The 25,862-nt window shown below is 32.2% G+C and overlaps 3 protein-coding genes across 4 annotated transcripts; 1 reads left to right on the top strand and 2 right to left on the bottom strand.

Moving 5' to 3' along the window:
• The first annotated feature begins 7,672 nt into the window (after positions 1 to 7,672).
• Positions 7,673 to 14,444, top strand: LOC133803502 (carboxypeptidase SOL1). 2 transcript variants are annotated; one of them, XM_062241567.1, is made up of 15 exons: positions 7,673 to 7,884; positions 8,231 to 8,300; positions 8,400 to 8,495; positions 8,668 to 8,698; positions 8,831 to 8,887; positions 9,176 to 9,271; positions 9,843 to 9,965; positions 10,312 to 10,416; positions 11,438 to 11,484; positions 11,831 to 11,956; positions 12,098 to 12,200; positions 12,442 to 12,504; positions 12,699 to 12,782; positions 13,245 to 13,308; positions 13,960 to 14,444. In XM_062241567.1, the coding sequence occupies exons 1-15, from the start codon at positions 7,761 to 7,763 to the stop codon at positions 14,268 to 14,270; spliced, it is 1,500 nt and encodes a 499-aa protein (XP_062097551.1). In that variant the 5' UTR covers positions 7,673 to 7,760; the 3' UTR covers positions 14,271 to 14,444. The 2 variants fall into 2 exon arrangements, with proteins under 2 accessions (XP_062097551.1, XP_062097552.1); XM_062241568.1 differs by lacking the exons at positions 7,673 to 7,884; positions 8,231 to 8,300 and having other exon boundaries at positions 8,645 to 8,715.
• Positions 14,445 to 15,231: 787 nt separating this feature from the next.
• On the bottom strand, positions 15,232 to 18,488 carry LOC133805481 (tryptophan aminotransferase-related protein 3-like). The gene is made up of 5 exons (XM_062243670.1): positions 18,181 to 18,488; positions 17,787 to 18,084; positions 16,766 to 17,073; positions 16,307 to 16,590; positions 15,232 to 15,443 (listed from the first exon to the last, which is right to left on the bottom strand). The coding sequence occupies exons 1-5, from the start codon at positions 18,486 to 18,488 to the stop codon at positions 15,232 to 15,234; spliced, it is 1,410 nt and encodes a 469-aa protein (XP_062099654.1).
• Positions 18,489 to 19,627: 1,139 nt separating this feature from the next.
• Positions 19,628 to 24,726, bottom strand: LOC133803632 (tryptophan aminotransferase-related protein 4-like). Its single transcript, XM_062241733.1, has 5 exons — positions 24,306 to 24,726; positions 21,105 to 21,405; positions 20,642 to 20,958; positions 20,265 to 20,548; positions 19,628 to 20,073 (listed from the first exon to the last, which is right to left on the bottom strand). Exons 1-5 carry the CDS (start codon positions 24,695 to 24,697, stop codon positions 19,859 to 19,861), a joined length of 1,509 nt encoding a protein of 502 aa, XP_062097717.1. The 5' UTR covers positions 24,698 to 24,726; the 3' UTR covers positions 19,628 to 19,858.
• Positions 24,727 to 25,862: the final 1,136 nt, after the last annotated feature.

Genomic DNA, 25,862 nt, shown 5'->3' with positions numbered 1-25,862 from the left:
TTTATTAGATTTGGTTATATTATTGTTTCAATAACAATATTGTAATTAAGTTACCCTTATAAGTATAGATGTGTAAACTCCCAAGATTAAATATGTAAAGGGATTTTTTTATATTCATGGATTTTTTAATAGAAATTTTTCTAAATATGGATTTTTCCAAAAATTAAGTAAAAAATGGATTTGAGCATTAAACTTTCAAAGTTTGGATTTTTACAGCCGTAAGCCACCAAGGATGTCGCTCCATACCCAACCTTTGCCATCAATGATGCTGCCCAAGACTCAGTTGTGGGAGAAGACGCCGACTACCGAAGTCGATCGAAGGAGACGATAAGATTTTGTTGAAGAAAGATGTCACTAATCTTTGGTTCTGCTTTCTCTTCCTCTTTTCTCCTTGTCTCTCCTTCTCTTTACTTTCTTTCGGCGATGATATTTTGGCGAGACTGTGAGTAGGCGGTTCGCTGCAGTATACTCGCACACGTCAGGGGTAGAGCTACCTTTAGATCAAGAAGAGAGTCAATGACCAAGTGAAGCTTGAGACCAGAAGTGATTCGACGTGTTTTTTTTTTGGCTTCTACAATATATATATATATATATATATATACATTATTGTGCATGTATTATATAAACTTGACCTAGTTATCATATATAACCATCAATGACTTTTAGTTTAGGAATTGGCAAGAAGTCGATGTTGAAGATGATGATAGTTGGAATGATTTTTAAAAATAAAAAACTAATTAACATTTTTACTAAGAAAGTAATTGACTTTGGGAACCATTAAATTTAGTATCTGAAAAATGATTATATGAATTGGTAGAATATCCTTGAGTTCTCTTAAATTAGTAGAAAGAAAGACTTTTCTCTGCGGTTGTATTGAAAAAACCGCAGAGGAAAGTATTGTAATTTTTTGAAAACTTTGACCAAGTATAACTTTGTGCTCGGTTGTTCGTTTGTGGTGTTTTTTTTTTAAATTTGATATTTTTTTGAGATCTATCTAGCTGCATACAAAGAAAATCTGAAAACCTGAAAAAAAAAAAAACCATTTTTCAGGTTTGGTCACTGAAAAATTTGAAGAAAAAAAATTCAGCAACCAAATTAGTGATTTATAAAAAACCTCTCAAAAATTTGATTTCTATTTGTCTGTTCCACACAAAATAAACTCTAAAAATAATGATGAAAAAAACAAAAAACTATGCAAACAAAGATATATAGATCATTACCTAATTTGAAGCTCAAGAATACAATGTATGGCAAAAAATACAGTGCAAATGGACAATTTTTCGACCAAATCCTAACTATTTTTATTACCAAAAACTAGAGGTATACACGGTTTGGTTTGGTGCGGTTTAGAAGAATTTTTAAACCAAACCGCTCATCCAGTTTTTTCAAAATGAAAAACCAAACCATTAAAATTAAAAAACAAAACCAAACCAAACCATAAATAAAGGGGTTGATGCGGTTTGGTTTGGTTTTAACCATATAACCAAATTATTAAAATTTAAAACTTTTTTTATTATAAAATTATTAACTAAATAATTGTATTTAAATAATAATAATTTTAGCTTTATTTTTAAGACCATAAAAGTCTACAAGAAGCTTATTGTCTTTGTTGTTGTAAGTTTAAGTATTTTGAATCGTTTTATAGAAGTGAGAAAAATAAATGTTTACTTTCTAAACAATGTAGGTACTTACCTTTTTTTTTTCTTTTTTGTTTTAGAAACTTGTGCATGTATTAAATACTATTAAAAACATATCATAAACAATTAAATTGTTTGGCTTGGATGATTTGGTAGACTTTATATTAACTTAAGTGTAGGGGTTCAAACCTTTGAACCATCATTTCTAAAAATTATTTTTTTAGAAAAAATCACGGTCCGGTCCGGTTTAATTGGTTTTAAAAAATTAGAAACCGTGACCAAACCATTAAATTTGAACGGTCCGGTTAAACCGAACCATCGAAAAACGGTTTCATTGGTTACGGTTTTTTGCGGTTTGGTGTGGTGCGGTTTGGTTCCAACCGCGGTTTGCGGTTTATATGAACACCCCTACCAAAAACCTGAAAATAGACAAATATCAAGCCTCTACTTCAGTTTTTAACTAGGATTTAGCCAAAAATTATGAAAAAAATACTAAGATTAAGATTGAAAGACATATCGCCGTCGTTGAAGAAGTTTTTCGCGAAATGAACTAAGTTTGTGAACCTTATGGGAAAGAATGAGTTTATATATAGGTCTGGAACCTTTCCTCTGCGGTTTTATTGAAAAAATCGTACAAAAAAGTATTGTAATTTTTCAAAACTTTTACCAAGCATAACTTTGTGCTAGGTTGTCCATTTTGAGTGTTTTTTTTAACTTTGATATTTTTTTGAGATCTATCCAAAGAAAAACGGACAACCGAGCACAAAGTTATGCTTGGTAAATTTTTTGAAAAATTACAATACTTTTCTTTGCAGTTATTTTAATAAAACCACAGATAAAAGTCTTTCTTTCTCTACAGTTTTCTTAAAAAACAAACTGCACAACTTTTCTCTGCGCTTTTTTAAGAAAACCGCAGAGAAAAAGTTTCCAATTTCCACATTTCCTACTTTACATTGCGCTTTTTAAAAAAACTGCAGTAACATAGTTCCTAAAAGTCCTTCAATTATTTTCTCTGCGCTTTTTATTTTAGATTGAAAAAAAGCGCAGAGAAACCCTATATTTGTAGTAGTGAAATAATAATTGTTAGGTTTGTTATAAACAAATGAAAAGTTGTAAGTGTTATCCCCATTTCCTGCATGGGCTCGGGGCCTTCTTCCAGGCCCATTATCAGGGGCCATGTAGGCACGCAGGCCCGGCCCAAGGCCTCTTGGTATGGAGAGTGTCCAAGGGGAAGGGTATGGACCGGGGATTCATGTCTGGGCCCGTTGGAGGGGTCCGGAATGTCCCTCCGGGTCTGTCCTCCACGACGATAGTCCGGGCGGTGTATAGAGCGTTCGGACCACCGCGGCCTACGCGTCCCGATCCCGGACCCTGATACGGTCCGGGCATGTGGTAAACGAAGCGGGACGAAGGTAAACGGACCCGGATCACCTCACCCCCAGTTGAAGGGGCCAAGCGTCCAGGACCTTGAAGCCGCCTCACTCCACGTGGGCGTTGTCCCCACTTTTCACCTGCAGAAAAGGCCACCTCGGGATTGCACGCCAATGTGTCAGGTCTGCGCAGCCAAGTACTCTGACTGGTCTTGTCTCCTGAATCAGCCTCGTGACTCGAAGTGATCAGACCAAAAGTGCCGTTTTTTCGGGCGAGGCGTAGCTCTAAGGTCAACCTGTTGGGCCTTAGATGGCTTGGAATTCATGTATTTTGTACCTTTTGTATTGGGCCTCCACTAGAAAGGCCACATATATCCATTTCTCCAATGGGCCTGGGTCGGACCCGGCCCAGACCCGGTGTTCCGACAAGCCTATAAATATAAGCTACAGAACACTGTAAAAGGGGTCTCTCCTTTCACCAAAAAGACAGGAACTCTGTCAAAATATAGAGGGAAAACTCCATTGTAAAAGGTTCTTCAAGCTCTAATAATATAGACTCGTGGACTAAGGCTAATTAACGCCCTAACCACGTAAAAGCCCCGTGTTAATATTCCGCTTTCATTATACTTACTAGTAAATATTAGTTATTAATAGAGTTGCCGAAAATCTCGGTTAACAGTAAGAATTACTCCACATCTTCCTCTAAATTTGATTTGAGTTTTAAATCTATTAATCAGAGTTTTATACTAATTCATGTTTTTAAAGCATAAGTAAATTGTGCTTTTTTTAGAACCATTGATGAACCTTTTTCCTAGCTTTAATTCTTTTTAGTGAATTTACTCATTTGGTACCCTATGTTTTAGCAAAGTATTATTTTTGTACCATTTGTTTTCAATAATGCTCATATGGTACCATGTATTTTTAAATCATACATATTTGATACCCTAGACTTTAATTTGATAGATAAAATTTTGTCAATATGATAAACTGTCATCAGTTATATGTAATTAAGTAATTAAATATAAATTTGGAACTCATATAATTGAGAACATTTTGATTAAAGTTGTAAAATTTTATTAATTAAATTTGAGTTTAGGGTATCAAATATGTACGATTTTATAATACAAGGTACCAATATATGTATGATTTCAAAATACAGGGTATCAAATGAGCATTATTGTAAATATAAAGTACAAAAATAATACTTTGCAAAAATACATGGTACCAAATGGTTACCTACCCTTCTTTTTATCTAAGTTTTTATATTGGTTCAAGTTTCTTTCATCAGATAGGAATGGTACACCCAGATAAAAATTATGTAGAATTACATGTAATAGAATGTTACAATACTAACAAGAAACCTCCAAAGTCTTTTCATATATTTGTTGCTTATGAAGTTTTGGAAGGTTCAAAGATCAATTCAAGGAAATCAAAGTTTCATGAATTTCAGTATTCTTGATGCTTGAAGATATAAGAAGATAATATTATAAACACTATTCAAAAAGCTTGACAATATAATCAAGGGCATGAATCACAAAGTACTAGGTTACTTTTTATTATTGTCTTTTGTTATGTTTTAAACATTCCAGGTTACTATTATATTATAAAAAAATACTAGGTTAATTTGATTGCAAAGTACCAGATTACATTTTATGTTTGTCTTTGTTATTATATCAATTTCAAAGTACTGGCTTAATTTTAGTCCTTTGTCTTTGTTGTTTGTTTTAATATGGGTTTTAAGGTACCATGTTACTTTTAGTAATCTATCTTTGTTATGAAATGTATTCGATTACTTTTAGTTCTTTGTATGTAAAAAGTTACCTTCTTTGTTGTTAGTTTTTGTATGGTTTCCAAAGTACTAGGCTATTTTTTTTTTTATCTAAAAGAGTAACTTGGTACACCAAGTTATCTATAGTCATCTGTCTTTATTGTGGGTTTTAATATGGGTTTCAAGGTACTAGGTTACTTTTCGTCATCTGTCTTTGTTATAAAATATATTACGTTGCTTTTTGTCACCAATATGTAACGTATTACATTCTTTGTTGTTAGTTTTGATATAGTTTTTAAAATACTGGTTACCTTCATTTTATCTAAAAGAGTAACCTGGTGTATTAGGTTACTTTTAGCCACCTATCTTTGTTATTGGTTTTAATATGTGTTTCAAGATACTAAGTTACTTTTTGATTTCTATCTTTGTTATAAAATGTATTAGGTTTCTTTTAATTCTCTGTATGAAACATGTTTTCAGTTCTCTCTTTTAATTCTCTGTATGTAACATGTTTTTAGTTCTCTGTATATAAGATATTACATTCTGTTGTTAGTTTTGATATGGCTTTTAAAGTATCAGTTTTCTTTCTATTTATCTCATAGAGTAACTGGTACACATGATTGTTGAAATTTCGTTTTTAGTAATTACCAAATTAATTAAACCATAAATTAATTAAAATGCGGAATGGTAATTAATTGTTTACACAGATACCAGTTCTGTCGGAACAGAATCCGAACTTGTTACGACAGAACTGAACACAATATAGACAGTGCAAAAATTAAACAACACAGCGAATTTTTACAAGGTTCAGAAAACCTTTCGGATAACCTACTTCTTGGGGCCACGCCCAGAGAATAAACCAATTAGTAAAGAAATAAAGTGTACAAAAGCATTGACTTAAACAATGTAAGACTCCCTCTTAAACTATTGCCGCAATCTTGTTGTACTTTTCTCTACGAATCTGGTTTGATGAAACGCTGATTCTCTTGAACTCCCTTCAAAGAATAGCGAGTGCACACTTCCTCCCGAAGTGAGACTTAGATAGAATCCTCTCCCGAAGATCCTTATGAACACGTTCAAAATAGACACTATCTGATTACAATGGACTAGATAGACATCTACAAGTACACTCAGCACTCTCACAAAGATTAAGGTGAACAAACTTAATCTCTACAAATAAAGACACTCTTCAAAATAATGTTTACAAATATTGAAAACGAAAGAGGTGAAAAATCCAAAGGTCTTGGCAAGGTATTTATAGGAAGGGAAATCGTCCAAGGCCATGATTTTCTAGTATCTTTGAAATCAATTTGCGAATTCCTTTGATTTAGGAAAACAGCCAGCCAGATGGATTCTGTGTCGACAGAAAAGGAAACTGATGAGTCAGCAACGTGATCCGTTTGATCTGGCAGAACGAACATGGTCATTTCTCTTGACCATGTTCATTTTCGACACCTTTTTTATTTCCAGGATAACCATAATCCCATATAATCCCTGAAAATAATCTCAAGATATTTGCACAATATATTTTTACCAAAAAAATGATTATTTGAGATAAATAAGGCAACAAGTATATTCACATTTAGAGATCTTTTCACATTACAAAACCAGCTGAAAATATTGCCAAATAAAACCGAAAATCAATATGGAGATACTACTGATTTTCCTTAATAACTTTAAAATATTTTGTCTAAAATAAAATTACCAAAAAATGACTTTACAATTGTAACCTAGTACCAAGTTACTTTTGATATGATTTTCATCGTAACAAATTACTTTTATGTTATCTAAATGAGTAACCAGTACCTCATATAGTAACCTAAGAAACAAGGTAATAGTCTCCTTATGATAACCTAATCTAGAAAAACAAAACATATACTAAAAAAAACTATTCGTTTAGTAAAAGAAAGACAAAAGCAAATAAAAAATATATAAAATTGCACAAATATCTTTTAAAAATTGGATGTAATGATAAAAATACCTAAAATATTATGTGGTTTATCTATTAAGAATCCAAATGTATTTATATTTTCTTTTTAATCTGTATATTTTGTTAAATTTATTTAAAAAAAATTAATTTTCATTAAAAATTCAGGTATTAATAGCATAAAATATTAAATATTGTAATAATAAGATTACATATCATTGTACTAAATTAAAATAAAAGGAGATAAAAAAAATATATGATAGGAATGAGTAAATAAAAAAAACAAATTTATAAACTCTCTCTAAAAAAAAATTAAAATACTTCGAAAAAGAAAAAAAAAACCAAAAGTAATATAAATCTCTAAACCTCCCGACAAAACAAAAAGTTTCTAAACACAAAGCAATTAATTAAAAAAAATATGACTTTATTTCAATAAAACATAAAAATATATAAATATTTTTTCATACAATAAGCTTAAGTTAGAAAAAATTCATAATTTATACAAAAATCTAAAAAAAGTACATATTTATGAAAACAAATAAACAAAATCCATATCCCAAGTAATTTCCCCATATGTAAATGTGAAAATTACATTTATATGGGTTTTTCAATAAAATTTTCAAAAAAATGGCTTTTTTTTACAAGTATTATTTTATGGTTTTTTAAAACTTGTATTCCCTTTTATGGGATTTTTTTCCCATAATTTTGTAAAAAAATCATTATTATGCCATATTTTTGTAAAAATTCATTATTATGCCATATATTTTTTTCTCATAATCTGATTTTTTTTTTAATTAAATTTATCCATACAAACTAAGAAAAATTTAATTACCATATTTTTGCATATTAATGGCTAAAAAATCATATTTATGAAAAAACCCCTATGTAAATTTCATAATGGCCCCTTGTATAGCCCAATTGTAGTGAGTTTGGGTTGGGCTTCATCACACTGAGATCTGTACCGCCACACCCATTTCTTTCTTTCTTCTTCTTCTTCTTCTTCCCAGGAACTAAAAACGACTGAAAATCTGATCGCAGAAGCTCGATGCAAGCGATTCATGACCCATCACATGGAGCTTAATCTATCTGTATCAATATTCCTTTCTCTCAGTTTATGCTATTTTCTTCACTCTGCTTTCGCCAGAGGCGGCCTTCAAAGCCATGACTCAATTTTTCCTCCTGGTCAGCTTATCTTTCTTCGTTCTATTCTATATTTATATACTTATCTTGATAATGAGTTAAAGTTTTCTTTTTAGCTGAGAAAAGTCTTTATCTTACTTGAGAAGAAGAAGAAGAACGAGAAGTAACACTAAATTTCATCATTTTTCTTTTTAAAATTTGGAAACAAATGATTGTTATTCTACATTTCGTGATCATAATACAAACTATTATGTTTTTTTTATTTGTTTATATCTATTTATGTACACTTGCGAATATTAGGACTAAATAGAAAAATTCAAGAATTACTTATGTGCTTTAGAGTTCTGTTCTGGATTACAATGAATTGTAATATTTTGTTTGATTACAGAATTTTTTGGAAATACCACTTATAATGGCCATGCAAGGCGATTGTTTGAGAAAAACCAGTCTAATAAAAGGTATTATTTGAAATAAATAAAGAAAAAACTTCATTGTAAAGCATCTTATATTGAATTTATACTAATATGTATATATATTGCTATATATTGGTTTTATAGTGTTGATGTAGCTGAAGGGTACATGACTAATTCTGAGCTTGAGGCTGCAATTAAGGCGTTTGGGAAAAGATGTAGCAACATTTCTAGAATTTACAGGTGATCTATGAGTTGAATTTGTATGTGAAGAAATAAACAATGTGGCTATTTGATATAGATGGAGATGGAGTCTTCTTGTTTCAAGTCTAATTCGTTATATAGGCTTTTCATGACAATGGTGCTGATATTTTCTTTTTTCTCTCGTTGAGGGATTTTTGGAATGGATAATCAGTATTGGGAAGAGTGTGAATGGGGTACCACTGGTAATCGTTTCACTGAAGTTAGTTCCTTTTTTTTCATATTAATATTATTATTTTCTTGCCTTGAAGTTTATTTGAATGATAATCGTTAGCATTATTTTAAACAGTAAGAGTATTGTTTGTTACTTCCTGTAGTGGGTCATAGAAATTTCCGACAAGCCTGGGGAGGAAGAGGCTGAACCTGCATTTAAGGTGAATGATGTGCTATTTAAACAAGAATGTAAACTTTTCACACTTTGAGCTGTTATTGTTTGAATTTTTCACCCTTCTACTTTGATAGTGAAACTTTAATTCCAACATTGGATGGTGAAACTCAGTCTGAGTCGTCTTCTTCTAGTTGATTTTTTCTTCTTGAAACTATAAATTTTTTCGTCATTCATGATTATAATATATTTGAGAAAGAGCTATTTCGTAGTTTTTGCTGGAGAAACTCTTATTTCTTTTCTAACAACTTGTTAATGATTTTGTTGGTTGTTGCAGTACATAGGAAATGTGCATGGAGATGAACCCGTAGGGCGTGAGCTGCTAATGTTACTTGCCAATTGGATTTGTGATAACTATTTGAAAGATCAGTTGGTACACTTCTTTAGTTTTTTAAGTTGTGCAACTCTAACTTTTATCGTAAATAAATGATGCTGTAGATATCAAGTTTCTTGGCTTTTTTTTTACCTCCCCTTTTAGAGCAACTTGGCTTTAGCATAAATTAGATCACATTTTTTTGCACTATAATTGATCAAAGAACTTTTTGTCTGTTTTGTTCTTGCATCACTCCGGAGTCACTTACCCAAATTCATTGATTAACTTTCTTTGCCGGATTAAATGTTTCACCAAAGTTTGCCTAGTGATATAGTGAGGGGGAAAAATGTTCCAGAATTTATATTTTCACATGTCACTTAATTTTTGAACTATTCTTTTTGTCTTGTGCTCTGCATATTTTATTGAACTTTGCTTCTTTTTTCTGTTCGGTTCACCTTCCTTTAGTGTATAAATTTTCAATAATATTTTGATAGAATTACTCAACCTAAGTCTTTTATACCCTTTTTTTATTTAGTTTATTTTACTTCTTTTTAATAGACACTTGTTATTTTGAATGATCTTAAGTATTAATATCACAGTATCCATCTTACTTGGTCCATTGTTTCTACAGGCTACTTTGATTGTAGAACGTACTCATCTTCATATACTTCCGTCAATGAATCCTGATGGATATTCCCTACGGCAGCGTGGCAATGCGAATAATGTTGATTTAAATCGAAACTTTCCAGATCAGGTATCCAAATCGAAACAATGCGAATAGTGTCATTGGTATCATTTTTCCATTATATGCCTAAGTTTTTTAATCTAAAATGAACAATTGGGAAAGGGATAAATCAATTGTTAATTTCTTACGTAAAAAAATGTTTATTTCTTAAAATTGCTCTCCAAATTATTTACCTTTACAACCATTTTCATTATGGATTATTTGACATGCCAAAATACTTTGTTTAAGGCTATTGATTTGTGATTGAGAAAGTAAATTCTAAAATTTGTAATCCATCATCTCAATGTGCAAGATATTCAATCCAAATTTGTATTTTTGATTTCTATTAATGAAGGACGTTGACATGATATGACAGTTTTTCTCTATGAATGAGGATGCATCTGCAAGAGAACCTGAAACAAGAGCAATAATGGAGTGGTCAAGCCAGATACATTTTACAGCTTCTGCCAGCTTGCACGGGGTAGCATTTTATTTTTTGCCATCATCTTTGTAAAAGAAATAATTTTTGCTATTATGACCAGTTGTTAGTAGATGAAAAAGTTTAATAGTAGTTGTTAGTATAGGAATGAGAATCAAAATGGGATAGGAATAGGAATAGGATGAAATAAAATTTAATATGAGTAAAAAATATTTGATAAAAAATTAATAACAATAATTGTTGTACATTACATTGAAATGGTATTTCCTCTCTTTTTTTTTTTTGGAGGAATAGCTATTCCACCAAAAATGATGGAAAAACTATTTCATTGGAATGATATTTTAATATCTTAAAATAACCAAACAAAGGAATAAAAAGGAAATTGATTCTTTCCATTCCATTCCATTCCCCCAACTGATTGTCTATACCTAATTTTTATAAACATGCTCTAACTTATAAGAAACTAATATTGGTGTACACCCTTATTTTTTATGTTTGTTTATTTTTTTCCTCTCTGGAACAACACAGACATGTTTGTAGCCTATGCGATTGTCACCATGGTAGGGCTATAACATTGCCACTGTGATTGGAAAAATTAATTCAAAAAAATTCACCATGGAACAAGTTTCCACTGCATGTACCCAGGAGTCTTGATTCCTTGAAGACTTTGAAGAGTTTTTGAAAAGAAATGAAACTTTTATTAATGATCAAACACTGAAATACAAAGGAGAAAAGAGTATTCTCATGGGAGAAAATAAAAAACACAGTAACAATCGAAAGCATGAAAAAAAAGGTAAACACCACCATTTTCTGATTAAGATTGATTAAAGCAGAGTTCCATACTGTTTCTTTAAAACCAGATGACATAGAAGTTTTTCTTTATCCTTCATCTGTGGTTAGGGTTACATGTGCTTTCACTAATTGGCTTATTCCTCCAAACTTACAGTCCAACATTAGAGATGCAAAGTTATTACGCACATTTTGTGGAATTTGTCTTTTCTAACATGAAGTATGATTAAAATTACAGTGCATAGAAAAAGAATAATGCCTTACTTTTTCACAGGGTGCACTTGTTGCAAATTATCCATGGGATGGAAGTCAGGATAAAAGGTAACACTATGTCAACTTTTTCATTTTTTTTGTAGCTTGTATATAAGAGCAAGCTCTCCATACTTACTGTGGGTCGGGTTTGGCTAATTAGTTATTGTCTTCCATTTCCTTGCACCAATTATCTCATGCTGGTCTGATTATGTTTCATGTTTTTACGACCATTTAATAAAGGGCTTTCCTTTCAATGTCTTTCTGATTTACAGACCAGAAAATTTTCGTGGGTTTGGAATTCTCTTACAAAATTTCAATTTGGTTTTGTCTCAAAACTTATTATTTCGTGTATCCTGAAGACATTTTTTTATATTCTCTTATGCTTGGCTTTGCCTTTAATGTGAATTACTTTCAGACAAATCTATTATGCGTGTCCTGATGATGAAACATTTCGGTTCTTGGCGAGTGTGTACAGTCGCTTTCACCATAACATGTCCTTGAGTAATGAATTTCCTGGTGGAATCACAAATGGTGCATTTTGGTAGGGTTGCCATTTTATTTTCTTTGGATAAGAAATCAAACCTCATTAATGAAGAAAAAATTACAGACTATATCCTCTTTATTATTTTTGGTATATATAATTTCTTTTTCAGGAATTGTTTCACAATAAACATTTGTCCAGGTATCCTATTTATGGAGGTATGCAAGACTGGAACTACATACATGGGGATTGTTTTGAATTGACTCTAGAGATTAGTGACAACAAATGGCCTCCTGCTCACGAGGTATAATATCTGCTTAAATCATATTCTTTTATTGTGTAATCGATCTTGTTTTTGTTCTTCTCATTACTATTAGTCCCAAAATTGCAATATTGTGCGAGTACTTAGATTGGCCTTGGTAGCTCATGAGTAATCATTATATTGACGGCATGTATACTTCTCTTTTCCTCTTTCTGCTTTATGCTCTTTAATTTTTATTGTTATTTTTAACAAGCTTGTCTCTTAATTGTGTGCCAACATGCAGCTTGCTACCCTTTGGAAATACAACAAAATGAGTATGCTCAATCTTGTTGTGAGCCTCGTACAGGTATTAGTAGTGCTATCAATTTGTCTTATTATATAGTACTCTTTGTTTCTCAAGCTAGTCTAAGATAATTTACATCATTTGAGAAATTTACTTTTAATATTTTTTTCTCAGGTTACTAGGTATAGTATTTTATATGCTTCTACTCTGTAAAATCAATGTGTGAAATGTTGTTTTCATGTCTCAAATTCTTTTAGACAGGAGTGCATGGAAGGATTTTTTCATCAGATAGTGGGAGGCCATTACCTGGTACTATTACCATTGAGGGAGTAAATCACACGGTATGTTTACAGTTATGAACACATGATTTATTCTGTGCTAAAAATCATTTGCTTTTGCTTGTACTCTATTGTTTTCCTTTTTAAGTGTGCTTTCTGTAAAATCATGGTGCTTAACTACTTATTATGGTTTGTGGTGTTGCTGATAATTACTGATTTGTGCATGCATTATATTATCAGCCTTTTTAGGCTTAAACTATATAAAGTTGATCCAACTCTGATTTTATGTTTTAACACATGCTCTGGTGTTGGCTAACATTGGGTTTTACATTGCCAATAAGGACCTTGTTCAATGTTCTCAATGACTGTCGTTGTAAATTCTAGTGATCAAATTGTTATACTACTTACAATATCATTGACTTTTATTTTATCTGATTAAAACTTCCTACATGTTTTTTGACATGACAAGCTGATGGAACTGATTTGTTGCTTCTTTCCATGACATGTACTTGTTATGTTTGACAGGTTAAAACAAATAGAGTATTTGCTGATTACCATCGATTGCTTACCCCTGGTGGGAGGTACAAAGGTACTTGTACTACTTAGATTACCTTGAAGTTCATCTTTATTAATTAAATTGATAATCTTTAGATGCATAAAATTCCTAAAGTATGAGGACTTCGAACTGAGAACGATGATATACTATGTGGAATAATGCTAAGAGGCACAAGTAGTGTTCATGTTCAGCACCACACTAATATAAATGGTCTTATGTGATAACTTAATGTTGTGAGGCCCACCTTGTATTGGTGTATGGTGCTGAACACCACCAGTTGTTCATAGTATTACTCTACTATTAGATGTATCAATGGGATTTGTGTTCATTGTTCATAGTGTTAAACTGTTTTCCATACATTATTCTGTTGATAATATTTCTTTATGCTGCTAAAGTTGTTTTCAAGTAATAGTTGATGCTGCCACCATATATTCTTAAATAGTGAATCCAATATATATCACTTATAGCTCAAATGGTTGGACATGTGTTTGCTCCCTCAAAGTCTGCGATTTGAGTCCCTTCTGTAAATCTAACATAGTAATTGTTAATAGTTTTCTACTCCCCAACTATTGTGGGGTTAGCTATAACTCAAGTACTACTGAAAAAAATGTAATTACCTTACTTTTTTTACCGTTGTTCTTCTAGACTATGTACTTATGTGATTCGATTATAATAACGATGCAGTTATGGCCACTGTGCCTGGGTACAAATCAAAGACAACAAATATTTGGTTGGAAAAATCTGCCATGACAGTTGATTTTGTTCTGGATCCAGAAGTTACCCCCAACGGGAATCTTCTTCGTAGTGCATGTGAATGCAACTGTGGTAGGTTGAACAGGTATGAATTTGAGAGCTTTTTTCGAGGTGCCCACTTTGAAGTGTACGCCATTTTGATTCTAGTGTTAGGATTCCTTTGCTTCTTGTTTCAAAGGAGAATTAAATACAACCTTTCAAAACAGAGACAGTTAGGGCCAAAAAGGCCTGTTGCCCTCTGAGGTTCTAATTTATACCAACATGAATTGTATATTTATTTGAAAGGATAATTTATTGTAAAAAAAACTTTTCTTGTCTCAAGACTAAGATATTTGGCTCCATTGTTGCTGCAATTCACCACCTGATTGAGATAGCCTCAAGAATTGCCTTGCCGGCAATATATATTTTGTTTTGTATGCTGTGGGCACCATGTACAACTCTCTCTCTCTCTATCTGTGTAAATATATATATATATATATATACCTCTCTGTATAAGTATGTATATATATATATATCTCAATCGAGGGAGCTTAATTTCTATCAACAATCTTGCTTTATAGCCTGTTAGTTATTGACATTGATCCTATTTACCTTAACACAACCACAAGGAAATTCCTTGTGATTTTACTGGATAGAAGTTTTGGCAGGATATTGCAAAACCATATTTTGATCATATGATTGCAAATGATGTGAGATAAATTCTTGAAGGATCCAAGAGTGCTTTGTTTGATAGTAAACACTATTGTAACTTTTGTAGCTGAGAATGTAATAAAGCAGTTGTCATGGCTGGACATAGGGACAGCAAACTGTTGTAGTTTTCAAAGTTCGTTTAACTTGTCCTATAATTATGTATGATGAAATTCTTAAATCACTTTTGAACACCTTGCACACGTTTCAATTTAACATTGACAATAAACTTGTACTTGGTTTAGGACTTTATAGTCAGTGGTTAGTACTTTGATTTTAACATGGTTTACAAATTTGGTCAAATTGTGAAAGCAATTAAAAGACTTGGATGATGAATACAAGTTCAATTCTTTTCTTCTGACAAATTTTGAATTTTGAAATGTTAAAGTGGTTCATTAAGTATGAGCCCTTTTATAAATGAAAATATCACAAGGTATGATCTTTTTTATTCTCTCCCTGGATTGATATACTGTTTGTGATACTCAATGTTGGCTTCTTTTAAGATAAATAGAAGAGTCAAATAGATTTGGCACTGCCTTCTTCTGATATTAAAATCTTCAAGTGGTGGACTAGTTGATCAAAATCATCTTGGGTCCTTATGAGGCTAAGTCGTACGTACTGATCTTCAGCGCCGTAAGCGCTACCTGTACGACCAATTATATTTGCTGCTGTGAGAACTGCATAGCAGTCTTTTTCTTCTTTTCTCAGACACTTCAACCACGCATAAGCTGCCATGGAAAGTTCACTGTTAGTGTCTGTGCTCTGAAATTTTTAACATCTGTCTCAAATTCCATTATGTCTATACCACCATACAATGAAAAAAAAGTTTTACCTGTAGGAGGAAGAAGGGTGAAAGTAGAGCACTACAATCCAAATTAGTATATAGAGCGCGTTTCTTAAACTAGTAGAACTCAAAAACCCCATAAAGACTCTCTTAATTTTAGGGGTGAATATTTGACCTGCAACTCGAAAACCTGATTTTTTTGCAAAACCTGTCGAATTCGGGTAAAATCCAGTCCGAACCCAACATATTTTGGGTCAGGTTCGGATTTTGAAATTAAGTACACACAGGTTCAGGTGTAACCCGAACTCGAACATAATTAAAAAAAAATTATTAATGCCCAATTTGTAAAAAATTAACATTGACAAACTAACAACAAAGTTAAAAAAAATATGTGAAAAGTAAAACAAAAATTTAAAAAGTGTAAAAAAAAATAGTATTTTTGAAATTTTTTTAACAAGGCCCATTTTCAACCCAAAATCTATTTTTTTACCAATCCCACCTGAAATCCGACTAAACCTATTTAATTGTGTGGCACTAGCCTATTTTTTGAAATAGGCTTATCCAAACTAAGTTTAATTCAACATATGTAGAAGGATGAGAAGGCATGGTAAGAATGAATGCTAGACTACAACCACTCGTTTTCCATTTTGATGAGGAAACAAACAATGATGCATGTCAATGCTTGTAATGCCATTTATTCCCTTGAGATATTTCATGTATATATGATGTAGGATTGAACTCAATTGAATGGAAGTCTTAAAATGATTGAAAGAGATTTCATGGCACAGTGAAAGTGTAACATCTTACCTGGTGAAGGTCTCTTAATTTTGTTGAAGAAGTTACATGATTGAGATTCTATTTTCTGGAGGGAAAATCGTTTCGAGACTGATATGATCTCATTCAAAATTTTCCAACGATGGTTCAACGTTTTATATCCAAAGTCAAATAATGTCTCCCCTTCTTTTCCTTCTATAACTATCTTTATAAGCTTTATAGCTCTTAGCTGAGACTCCTGTGAAACTCCCATGGTATTCATAGATAAGTATCTATCCATTTTTGTGAACACAGTCTTATCCTTTACCACTGCCCATCTACACAATGCACAAAGAATTTTGCTATAGTTTGAAATCAAAATAATCTTTAATCCTAACTCAAATTCGATACTCAACCAAATGGCCTACTTTTAAGTTTGTTACCCCATGAAAATGTATCTATAAACATAAATAGATAAAAAAAACAAACAAACAAAAAAGAAGGTTGGTTTACCCAAATCTACTGCATGCATGACCAGTTAGCTTGGAAAGTGAAAATAGCATGATATCATCATCAGCCGGAGCTGAAATTGCAGTGAAATGTGGCCAATAATAGACTCGATCGTATATGGCTTTGGCATTTGGGTGTTGAAGACGAGCACGATTGAGTTGCCCATCAGGATTGTTCGGTGAGGTGACTATTTCAATTAGATTGGTATTGTTATCATTGGAGTAGTTGTTCATCCTGTTCATCCACAAAGATGCATCATCTTCAAACTTGTAATCCACCTCTTGGAAAAACTCTGTTTGTTGTTTGTAAAGCTGCCAAAATTAATTCAAACCAAAAGTAAATTTTTTTGTATTTAAAATATTTATGACACTTCCCAAACATGAGGGAAACTATCACTAGAAACGAGTTTGCTTAAAAATGCTTACTAAATCTTTAAAATTTTTTATTATTGAACATCTTTTGGGCTAGTGCCACATAATTACACGCAACTACTATTTTCCATTAGTTCAAGAATCTATTTCAGAAAATCTTGATCAAACTAGTCAGGGCCGGGGCCAATGAAAAATGTGGTACTATTACAAAATATTACATATAAAATGGTATTTTTAAAAATTTGAGGTCTTTTTTTTATATAGAAAAAAATTATTATTAAAAAAATGGGCCTATCTTAATTGGGTGTCCTAGGTATAAGCCTGAGTCATGTTTAATATATTTAAAAAAATTGTATAACTATTATTTTTAAATGTTTAATTGGTATACTTTATCAAATTGTTTTGGTCAACCAGCAACTTGATCCACTACCATGAATAAATATTGAGTGTTGCCTATTTATAAACACTAATGGGTAATATGGTGAGTAAAGGTATCCCCTCCATATTGGGTCAAGATTTATTGTGGAAGCTCTGTGGTAGTGTTGGTGGTCCATTCTTTTATAAATGTAGATGAGAACTCACAATTCAACATATATAAGAGTGGAATTCATTCACCACATGATTGTATATATTATGTACTAAGAGATACTCACAGGGAAAAAAGGGATTGAAGCTACAATTTTAGAAGGAGAAGAGGAATTATGATGAGTTGAAAGAGCATGAATAGCAGCATTGATAAGTTGTGTTGAGCCAGAGCCAAAAATGATGTACTTTCCCTCAGTCACTGCATTTCCAACAATGGCATGCAAATGGCGAATGCGAGCTTCGAGTTGTTTGGACATGAAACTTGAATGGTTGAAGGTATAGCTCATTCGGTGCCAACCAGCCACCAAGATTGCACTGCTACCTGCATTTTTCATCCAAAATGGCTCCAAGAATAATGGATCTCCACTGCAATTATACATAACATGATTTTAATATTAGCACGTAAAATTTTATATATATATATATATATATATTTAGATAGAGAGTGAGAGAGAGAGTGACCGATCGGCATCAGCAGGGCAAGAAGGAAGAAAGTTCTGACAGTGAGAGCCAGCATAGCAAGAATTGCACTCACAAACAGGTCCTTCTTCTTGATCAACAACAACCAAGCTGCTATCAATGTAGGCTCTTCCATGCCCAGAGCATGAGATGGTTGCCACTCCTTCAGCTTCCTTTGCAGCTCTTATACTCCAACTCAGCTCACTTTCATCATCAAAAACTCTCTTAAATATAAACACCACATTTAGAGTTAACGAACATACCAATAACAACAACAATATTAATAGTAAGCTTTTCGTAGCATTTTCCATCTCAATTTGATTGTGTTATTGTATGTATCTCTCTTCTTATCAAAGCTAGCTATACCTCACTACACACGCACATATATATATATATATATATTTATATGATAATTCTTTTATTGCTATTCATTTTAAGCTGTACCGGTGAGACTCTCAGTGTTATCGATTCGTGAACAGTTTTCGGCGCGATTTTTTATGACCGCGTATACTGCAGCTATTTAGAACATTTTGCAAATTTTTAGAAAATTCTGAATAGTTTACAGTACCGAAAACTAGGTTCAAACATGTTGCTTTCCGCGCGCATAAAAAAATTAATCACGTGTGCAACAACATATTTGAACTTAATTTTCGGTACTGTAAACTATTCAGAATTTTTAACTCTAAATAATTACAATATACACAATTATAAAAAAAATTGCACAAAAAATTATTTATGGGTCGAGAATACCGAGAGCTCCCCATTAAAGCTAAAAGTGAACTAAAGTAGAATTTTCCAATATATATTGTTATATATATTCTTGCTAAAGAGTAAACGACGAGAAAATATGCTGGACAGACCATCGGTTTTAATATTATATTGTACTCACACACACAAATATAAATATATATATATAATTTATACAACGGAGCAAGAATCAAGTGTTAGAATATTGACGTGCGATGACAGGCCATTCATATGGTGTTGCTTTTCTGGGAATAGATTATTATTCTCTTATTATAATATAAAGATTACATATGATGTATAATATAAAGATTACAAAAGAACCAAAACAAAAATAAAATGGGTAATGCATAACATGTGATTCCTGAGGTCTCCAAAGTCTTTACTTGTGTAACCTAATATAAAAATTATTGAAACGTGATACACATTTCTACATTATTTATCCAAAAAAATTCTTACACTAGCCTCATCATACTTTAGCAACTACTACTACTATCTATTGTCATCTATTTCCCAAACCAAACTAATACAAAATATAACTATTTTCTCAATTCCAAATACATAAACCAAGGTATGTATTCTACTATTCTTTATTTTCTATATATTATTTCAATTTTATTACATGAACTCAAACTTGGTTTAGAACTTGATTATTGTTACTGGTTTGGTAACCAACTCTAATATTGGCTGATATAAACAGCAAACATGGTTTAAATTTAATTTATTTCCAAATTCTAAAAACAATTAAAAGAGTTTGATGATAAATACAACTGTGGACAAGTTCAACTGAGACCGAGATTCTTGGTCCTTTTGACAAATTTTGAATATTGAAATACCAACAGTTCATAAACTATGAACCTTAATTTTAATAACGAAGAAAAGATCACAAGGTATGATCTTTCTTGATTTGTGAATATACTAAAGATAAACAGAAGAGTCAAATAGATTTGGCACTGTCTTCTTCTGAGATTAAAATCTTGAGTCGGCTGAGTAGATTATCAAAGTCATCCTGGGTCCGTACGAGGCTAAGTCGTACATACTTGTCTTCATCGCCATAAGTGCTTCCACTGCGGCCATTTATATTTGCTGCAGTGAGAACTGCAGAGCAGTCTTTTTCTTCTTCTTTTCTTAGGCACTTCAACCATGCATAAGCTGCCATGGACAGTCCACTGTTAGCATTTATGCAAGCAAAAAAGAAGTTTCACATGGTTGAAACTACCTAGCTAGGAGTGTTTCATGAATATATATATTAAAGATGTATGATTGAACTTTCATGGATGGAAGTCCTAAAATAACCAAAAGAGATTTCATGGCATATATAGTGAAAATGTCTTGTGTCTTACCTGGTGAAGGTGCTCTAATTTTGTGGAAGAAATTACAGTATTGAGATTCTAATTTCTGAAGGGAAAAGCGTTTAGAGACAGATATGATCTCGTTCAATTTTTCCCAACGATTTCTCATTGTTTTATATCCAAAATCAAATACTGTCTCCCCTTCTTTCCCTTCAATAATTACTTCCATAAGATGTAGAGCTCGTAACTGAGACTCATGTGAAGCTCCCATGGTGTTCACACTCAAGTGTTTACTCATTCTTGTGAACACAGTCTCATCCTTCACCACTGCCCATCTACACAATGCACAACAATCTCACTATTATAGTATCAATTCATCTATATATAAATATAAATATGAGATAATGAAGAAGGTTGGTTTGGTTTACCCAAATCTACTGCCTGCATGGCCAGTCAGCTTGGAAAGTGAAAAGAGCATAATATCATCATCAACTGGAGTAGAAATTGCAGTGAAATGTGGCCAATAATAGACTCGATCGTAAATAGCTTTGGCCATTGGGTGTTGAAGACGAGCACGATTGAGTTGCCCATCAGGATTGTTTGGTGAGGTTACTATTTCAATTAGATTGATAGTATTAGTATTGTTATCATTAGAGTAGTTGTTCATCTTGTTCATCCACAAAGTTGAATCATCTTCAAATTTGTAATTGACCTCTTGAAAATACTCTGTTTGCAATTTGTAAAGCTGCCAAAATTCCAAACCAAAATTAAAGCTTTTTGTACTCGTAATATATGATCATATATTTTACTTAATCCAACGGTTTTGGGTCAAATAAAATTCGTCCTATCACGAGGCAATATATAGATATTTATACAGAAAAAGATACTAACCGGGTAATAAGGGATTATAGGTACAACTATAGAAGGAGAATTAGAAGAATTATTATGAGGTGAAAGGGCATGAACAGCAGCATTGATAAGCTGTGCTGAGCCAGTTCCAAAAATAATGTATTTTCCCTCAGTCACTGCATTTCCAACAATGGCATGCATTTGGCGAATTCGAGCCTCAAGCTGTTTGGACATGAAACCTGATTGGTTGAAGGTGTAACTCATTCTGTGCCAACCAGCCACCAACATTGCACTGCTGCCTGCATTTTCCATCCAAAATGGCTCCAAGAATAATGGATCTCCGCTGCAATTATATACATATTATGATAATTAGAGTATTGTTATATGAGGTGTCCAATACCACATGAGATGTCACCCTATGATTGGTTAGATGTCACCCTATGATTGATTAGCGATACCCCCATAATACTTACCCCATAATACTTATTAAATTCAAATAAGTGAGATCCGATATTAGATTACACTAATAACAGTTTGTCAACTCCTTGTGTATTAGACATGAGTGGTGCCATTTAGCAATTCTATTATGATTATGCCATAATAACACTCCTAAAATAAGGAAATTATTGTACCTACCAATTTGACTTTTGTTTAATTGATTATGTATTTTGGTTATTATATAACCAATGTACTGTAATTTTATGATATATATATATATATGGGTGTACTTGAATAGTTACTACCCATGGATGATTATTTTAATATTAATTATTTGATTAAGATTAATGATCCATATTTATAGTTATTAATTAATATTTTTAAAAATAAATTTTAATTTTTTCAAATTTTTGGAAATTTTACTTGATGAAAAATGTATATTTATTATGAAAATATAATATTGTAAACTTTTTATTTTTCAAATGTATATTAATTTATAAATATAGATAGTGTCTTTTCATTGGTTGGAAACAACATTAATTATGATAAAAAAAACTAAATTCAAAATTAATATAGAAAAAAAATATTTACTGTATTCTGACATCATTATAATTCCATATATATATAGGCAATTTCTTATGTGGAGACGGTAAAAACGTCTGTACCGGTGGAGACGTTTTTTTTCTTCACCATTTGATCAAATTAATGGCTGTGATCTATCCTTGTTCTAACTCTCTCTCATTCCCTCACAATTCCGAATCCATTGACACAACCCATTCAGATAACTATTCTCTCACAATTACAAACAGAGAACTATTCTCTCTCTCTCTTCCGAAACTCTCTTCCGAAACAGAGTTCTCTGTTTGTAATCCATCTCAGTTTGTTCTCAAATTAAAAAAGTCTTGTATCATCGAGTCCAATCGAGGTATGTTCTAAAATTCCGAGAGTGTCATCGAGGCCCTTTATCGAGTCATATCGATGCCTATCGAGGTATTCCCTAAACTACCCAAAAAGACGGACCATCGAGGCCCATCAATCTCTATCGATGCCTATTGAGGTATTCCCTAAACTACCCCAAAAGACGAACCATCGAGGCCCATCGATCTCTATCGATGCCTATCAGATTAGAACTTGTCTTGTGACTTCTTCAAACTCTATTTTCTTGATACAATGAAAACATAAGCTCCCTTTGTATGTGTTGCAAAATCATCATGGTATAGAGACAGGTTGTTGAATATCCTCAATTTGATCTGATCGGACCATGTGTGAGCTCTTTGATCCCAAATGCATCCGATCGGACCCTTGGATTGCTAAAAAAAAAAAAAGACGGACCATCGAGGCCCATCGATCTATATCGATGCCTATCGAGGTATTCCCTAAGCTACCCAGAAAGACGGACCATCGAGGCCCATCGATCTCTATCGATGCCTATCGAGGTATTCCCCGAACTACCCAAAAAGACGGACCATCGATCTCTATCGATGCCTATCGAGGTATTCCCTAAGCTACCCAAAAAGACGGACCATCGAGGCCCATCGATCTCTATCGATGCCTATCGAGGTATTCCCTAAGCTACCCAAAAGCCTGTGCCATCGAGGCGCCATCGATCTAAATCGATTCCTATCGAGGTAATTCCTTAAGCTACCCAGAAGCCTGTGCCATCGAGGCCCCATCGATCTCTATCGATGCCTATCGAGGTATGCTATAAAAGTCCCAAAGTCTGTATCATCGAGTCCCCATCGATCTCTATCGATACCTATCGATAACAAAGTAAAATATTTATCTAACTCCAAGTACAGCAGATGGATTACAAGCGGATGGATTACTTGGATTCCAGGTACAGCAGAGATTAATGGCCGGACTAGTTTGAAGTAAATAGATTCGTCTTACTAGCCTAACAAGAGCAGGAAACAGATTCGGAAGAGAGAGAGAATAGTTGTGAATGTGAATGGGTTCGATTGTGAGGGAAAGAGAGAGAGAATAGTTATGAGAGAGATAGACCAAATATTAGGAAAATCACACTCCTTTATTTGATCAAAGGGTGCAAAATAAACGTCCCCACCGGTGGAGACGTTTTTACAGTCTCCACTTGAGCAATGCCCTATATATATATATATAAAGTTATAACTGTGAGGTCAAAAAAACTATTAAGGCTTTAATGGGCAAGATGGTATTTTACCAAAGGAATAGAAACTCTATTAATGTCACTCCCACCTAACTTAAATTTATTAATTATTTCAAATATAAGATAGATATAAATCTTTTCATTATATTGAGTAAGAAAACTCTATTAACACGCTACTCTCTAGAAAAGTAGTTTTTTTTTTTTTTTTTTGGGTATACGTTCATTTTGATTATTAGTGAGTTTTTCTAAGTAACTTTAAATATTTCTTTGTTCTTATTTTGTGATTAAAAGAATAAACAAAATTGCAATTGAGTTTTTTACTATATAAAAATAAAATTCTTCGTTTTTATAGTTAGATTTAATTTTTTTTCTTCTTCATTTAGTAAAATAAAAACACAAAGGGAAAGGAGTTTTTATAACTATTACTTGGTGAAAAATAAAATACATTTTATGATTTGAGGGAAAAAAAGGGATTTGACAAACAACAACATGTGTAAAAAAAAGATTAAAGTCAAACTCAAATAATTTTATTATATAGATTACAAAATACCCCAACTTAAAAAAAATATCCAGGAGTGAAATCCTACCAAAAAAGGGAAACAAATGAAAACTACAATATATTGTATGTATTTGTATATTTATAGAGAGAAAGAGAGAGAGAGAGAGAGAGAGAGAGAGACCTTTGGGCATTTGCAGGACAAGAAGGAAGGAAGTTTTCACAGTGAAAGCCCCAATAGCAAGAATTGCACTCACAAACAGGTCCTTCTTCTTCTTCAACGACCAAGCTGCTATCGATGTAAGCTCTTCCATGGCCGGAGCATGAGATGGCTGCCACTCTCTCAGCTTCCCTTGCCGCCCTTCTACTCCAACTCAGCTCATCACCACTACTTTTTTCATCATCAAAAACTACTCTCACTCTCTTAAACATAAACAAAACATTTAGAGTTAAAGAACATACCAATAAAAACAATATTGGTAAGTTCTTTGTAGCCTTATTATTATTTTCCATATGATCTCTTATCAAAAGCTCTTTCTCTCTCTTGTTATTATTATTATTATTATGGCCCAACATATGGGAAAAAAAAGAATTTGCGTTTGATAAAGTAAATGACAGGAATCTGTGTGTTGAGATAGACTGTCGGCTAATTTATCCCACATATATAAATTTTTGGTTTATTGGCAACTATGACAACCATTCATTTTGTGGAACTTAATTAAGAACAAATTAAATAAACAAATTATTGACGTTGTATACACTGTATATATTGACGTATATATATATGTTATATTGATAATAGGAAAACTATCCAAATATATATACTTTATTTATAAAAAAATAAAATAAAGATAAAGATAAGAGATAAGTTATTTTATTTATACAGTCCTATAATTTTTTTCTTTCTTTAGTTTTTTTTTGGTATTAATTTTAGTTTCCTTTCCTACATCTTTATATTTCTCTTAAAGATAATATATATCCTATTACTAAGGCACTATAAATTGGTCAAACCTTTCAAAATATTTCTAAATGTATTTTTTATTTTATTTTGTCTTTTAGTGACATTTTTGTTCCATGCCAATCTCTCTTTGTTCCTGGAAATTGGCAACATTATACACATGAATAATAATAACAATAATAATAATAATAATAATAATAATAATAATAATAATAATAATATACTATCAATACTATTTATAATAAAACAATATAATATCTAATAATAGTCTTTTTTAAAATAATATAATTTTATATGAAATAAAGATAAATAAAAAAAAGTACTCATTCTTTACATTAGAAGCCAGCACCATTTTTGAGAAGCATAATTCCATTTTCTTCTTGAATTTCAACTTTATCTATATACATATATATATATATATAGATATGTATATATATATATGGCAATTATGCTATATGGACTTCGTTTTAAGCCTTACCGGTAGAGCTTTTAGTGTTCTCAATCCGTGAACAATTTTCGACGCGATTTTTTTTTATGACCGTGTATATAGTAGCTATTTAGAGTATCCTGCAAATTTTCAGAAAATTCTGAATAGTTTACAATACTGAAAACTAGGTTCAAACATGTTGTTGCACCCGTGACTAATTTTTTTTATACGCGTGGAAAACAACATGTTTGAACCTAGTTTTCGGTACTGTAAACTATTCGGAATTTTCTGAAAATTTGCAGGATGCTCTAAATAGCTACAATATACACGGTCATAAAAAAAAGTCGCACCGAAAA

Source organism: Humulus lupulus, chromosome X, assembly GCF_963169125.1.
Source record: "Humulus lupulus chromosome X, drHumLupu1.1, whole genome shotgun sequence".
Classification (NCBI taxonomy): domain Eukaryota; kingdom Viridiplantae; phylum Streptophyta; class Magnoliopsida; order Rosales; family Cannabaceae; genus Humulus; species Humulus lupulus.
This window is presented reverse-complemented; position numbering and strand designations above follow the sequence as displayed.

Coding starts and splice junctions, on each gene's coding strand:
- LOC133803632 (XM_062241733.1), bottom strand. CDS start 24,697: ATGTTGGGCCATAATAATAATAATAATAACAAGAGAGAGAAAGAGCTT. Junction 20,959..21,104: donor CTATAATCCCTTATTACCCG/GTTAGTATCTTT, acceptor GAATTTTGGCAG/CTTTACAAATTGCAAACAGA. Junction 20,549..20,641: donor CATGCAGGCAGTAGATTTGG/GTAAACCAAACC, acceptor TGCATTGTGTAG/ATGGGCAGTGGTGAAGGATG.
- LOC133805481 (XM_062243670.1), bottom strand. CDS start 18,488: ATGGAAAATGCTACGAAAAGCTTACTATTAATATTGTTGTTGTTATTG. Junction 16,591..16,765: donor CATGCATGCAGTAGATTTGG/GTAAACCAACCT, acceptor TGCATTGTGTAG/ATGGGCAGTGGTAAAGGATA. Junction 15,444..16,306: donor AATTAAGAGACCTTCACCAG/GTAAGATGTTAC, acceptor TTTCCATGGCAG/CTTATGCGTGGTTGAAGTGT.
- LOC133803502 (XM_062241567.1), top strand. CDS start 7,761: ATGACCCATCACATGGAGCTTAATCTATCTGTATCAATATTCCTTTCT. Junction 8,699..8,830: donor GTGTGAATGGGGTACCACTG/GTAATCGTTTCA, acceptor TACTTCCTGTAG/TGGGTCATAGAAATTTCCGA. Junction 12,201..12,441: donor AATGGCCTCCTGCTCACGAG/GTATAATATCTG, acceptor GCCAACATGCAG/CTTGCTACCCTTTGGAAATA.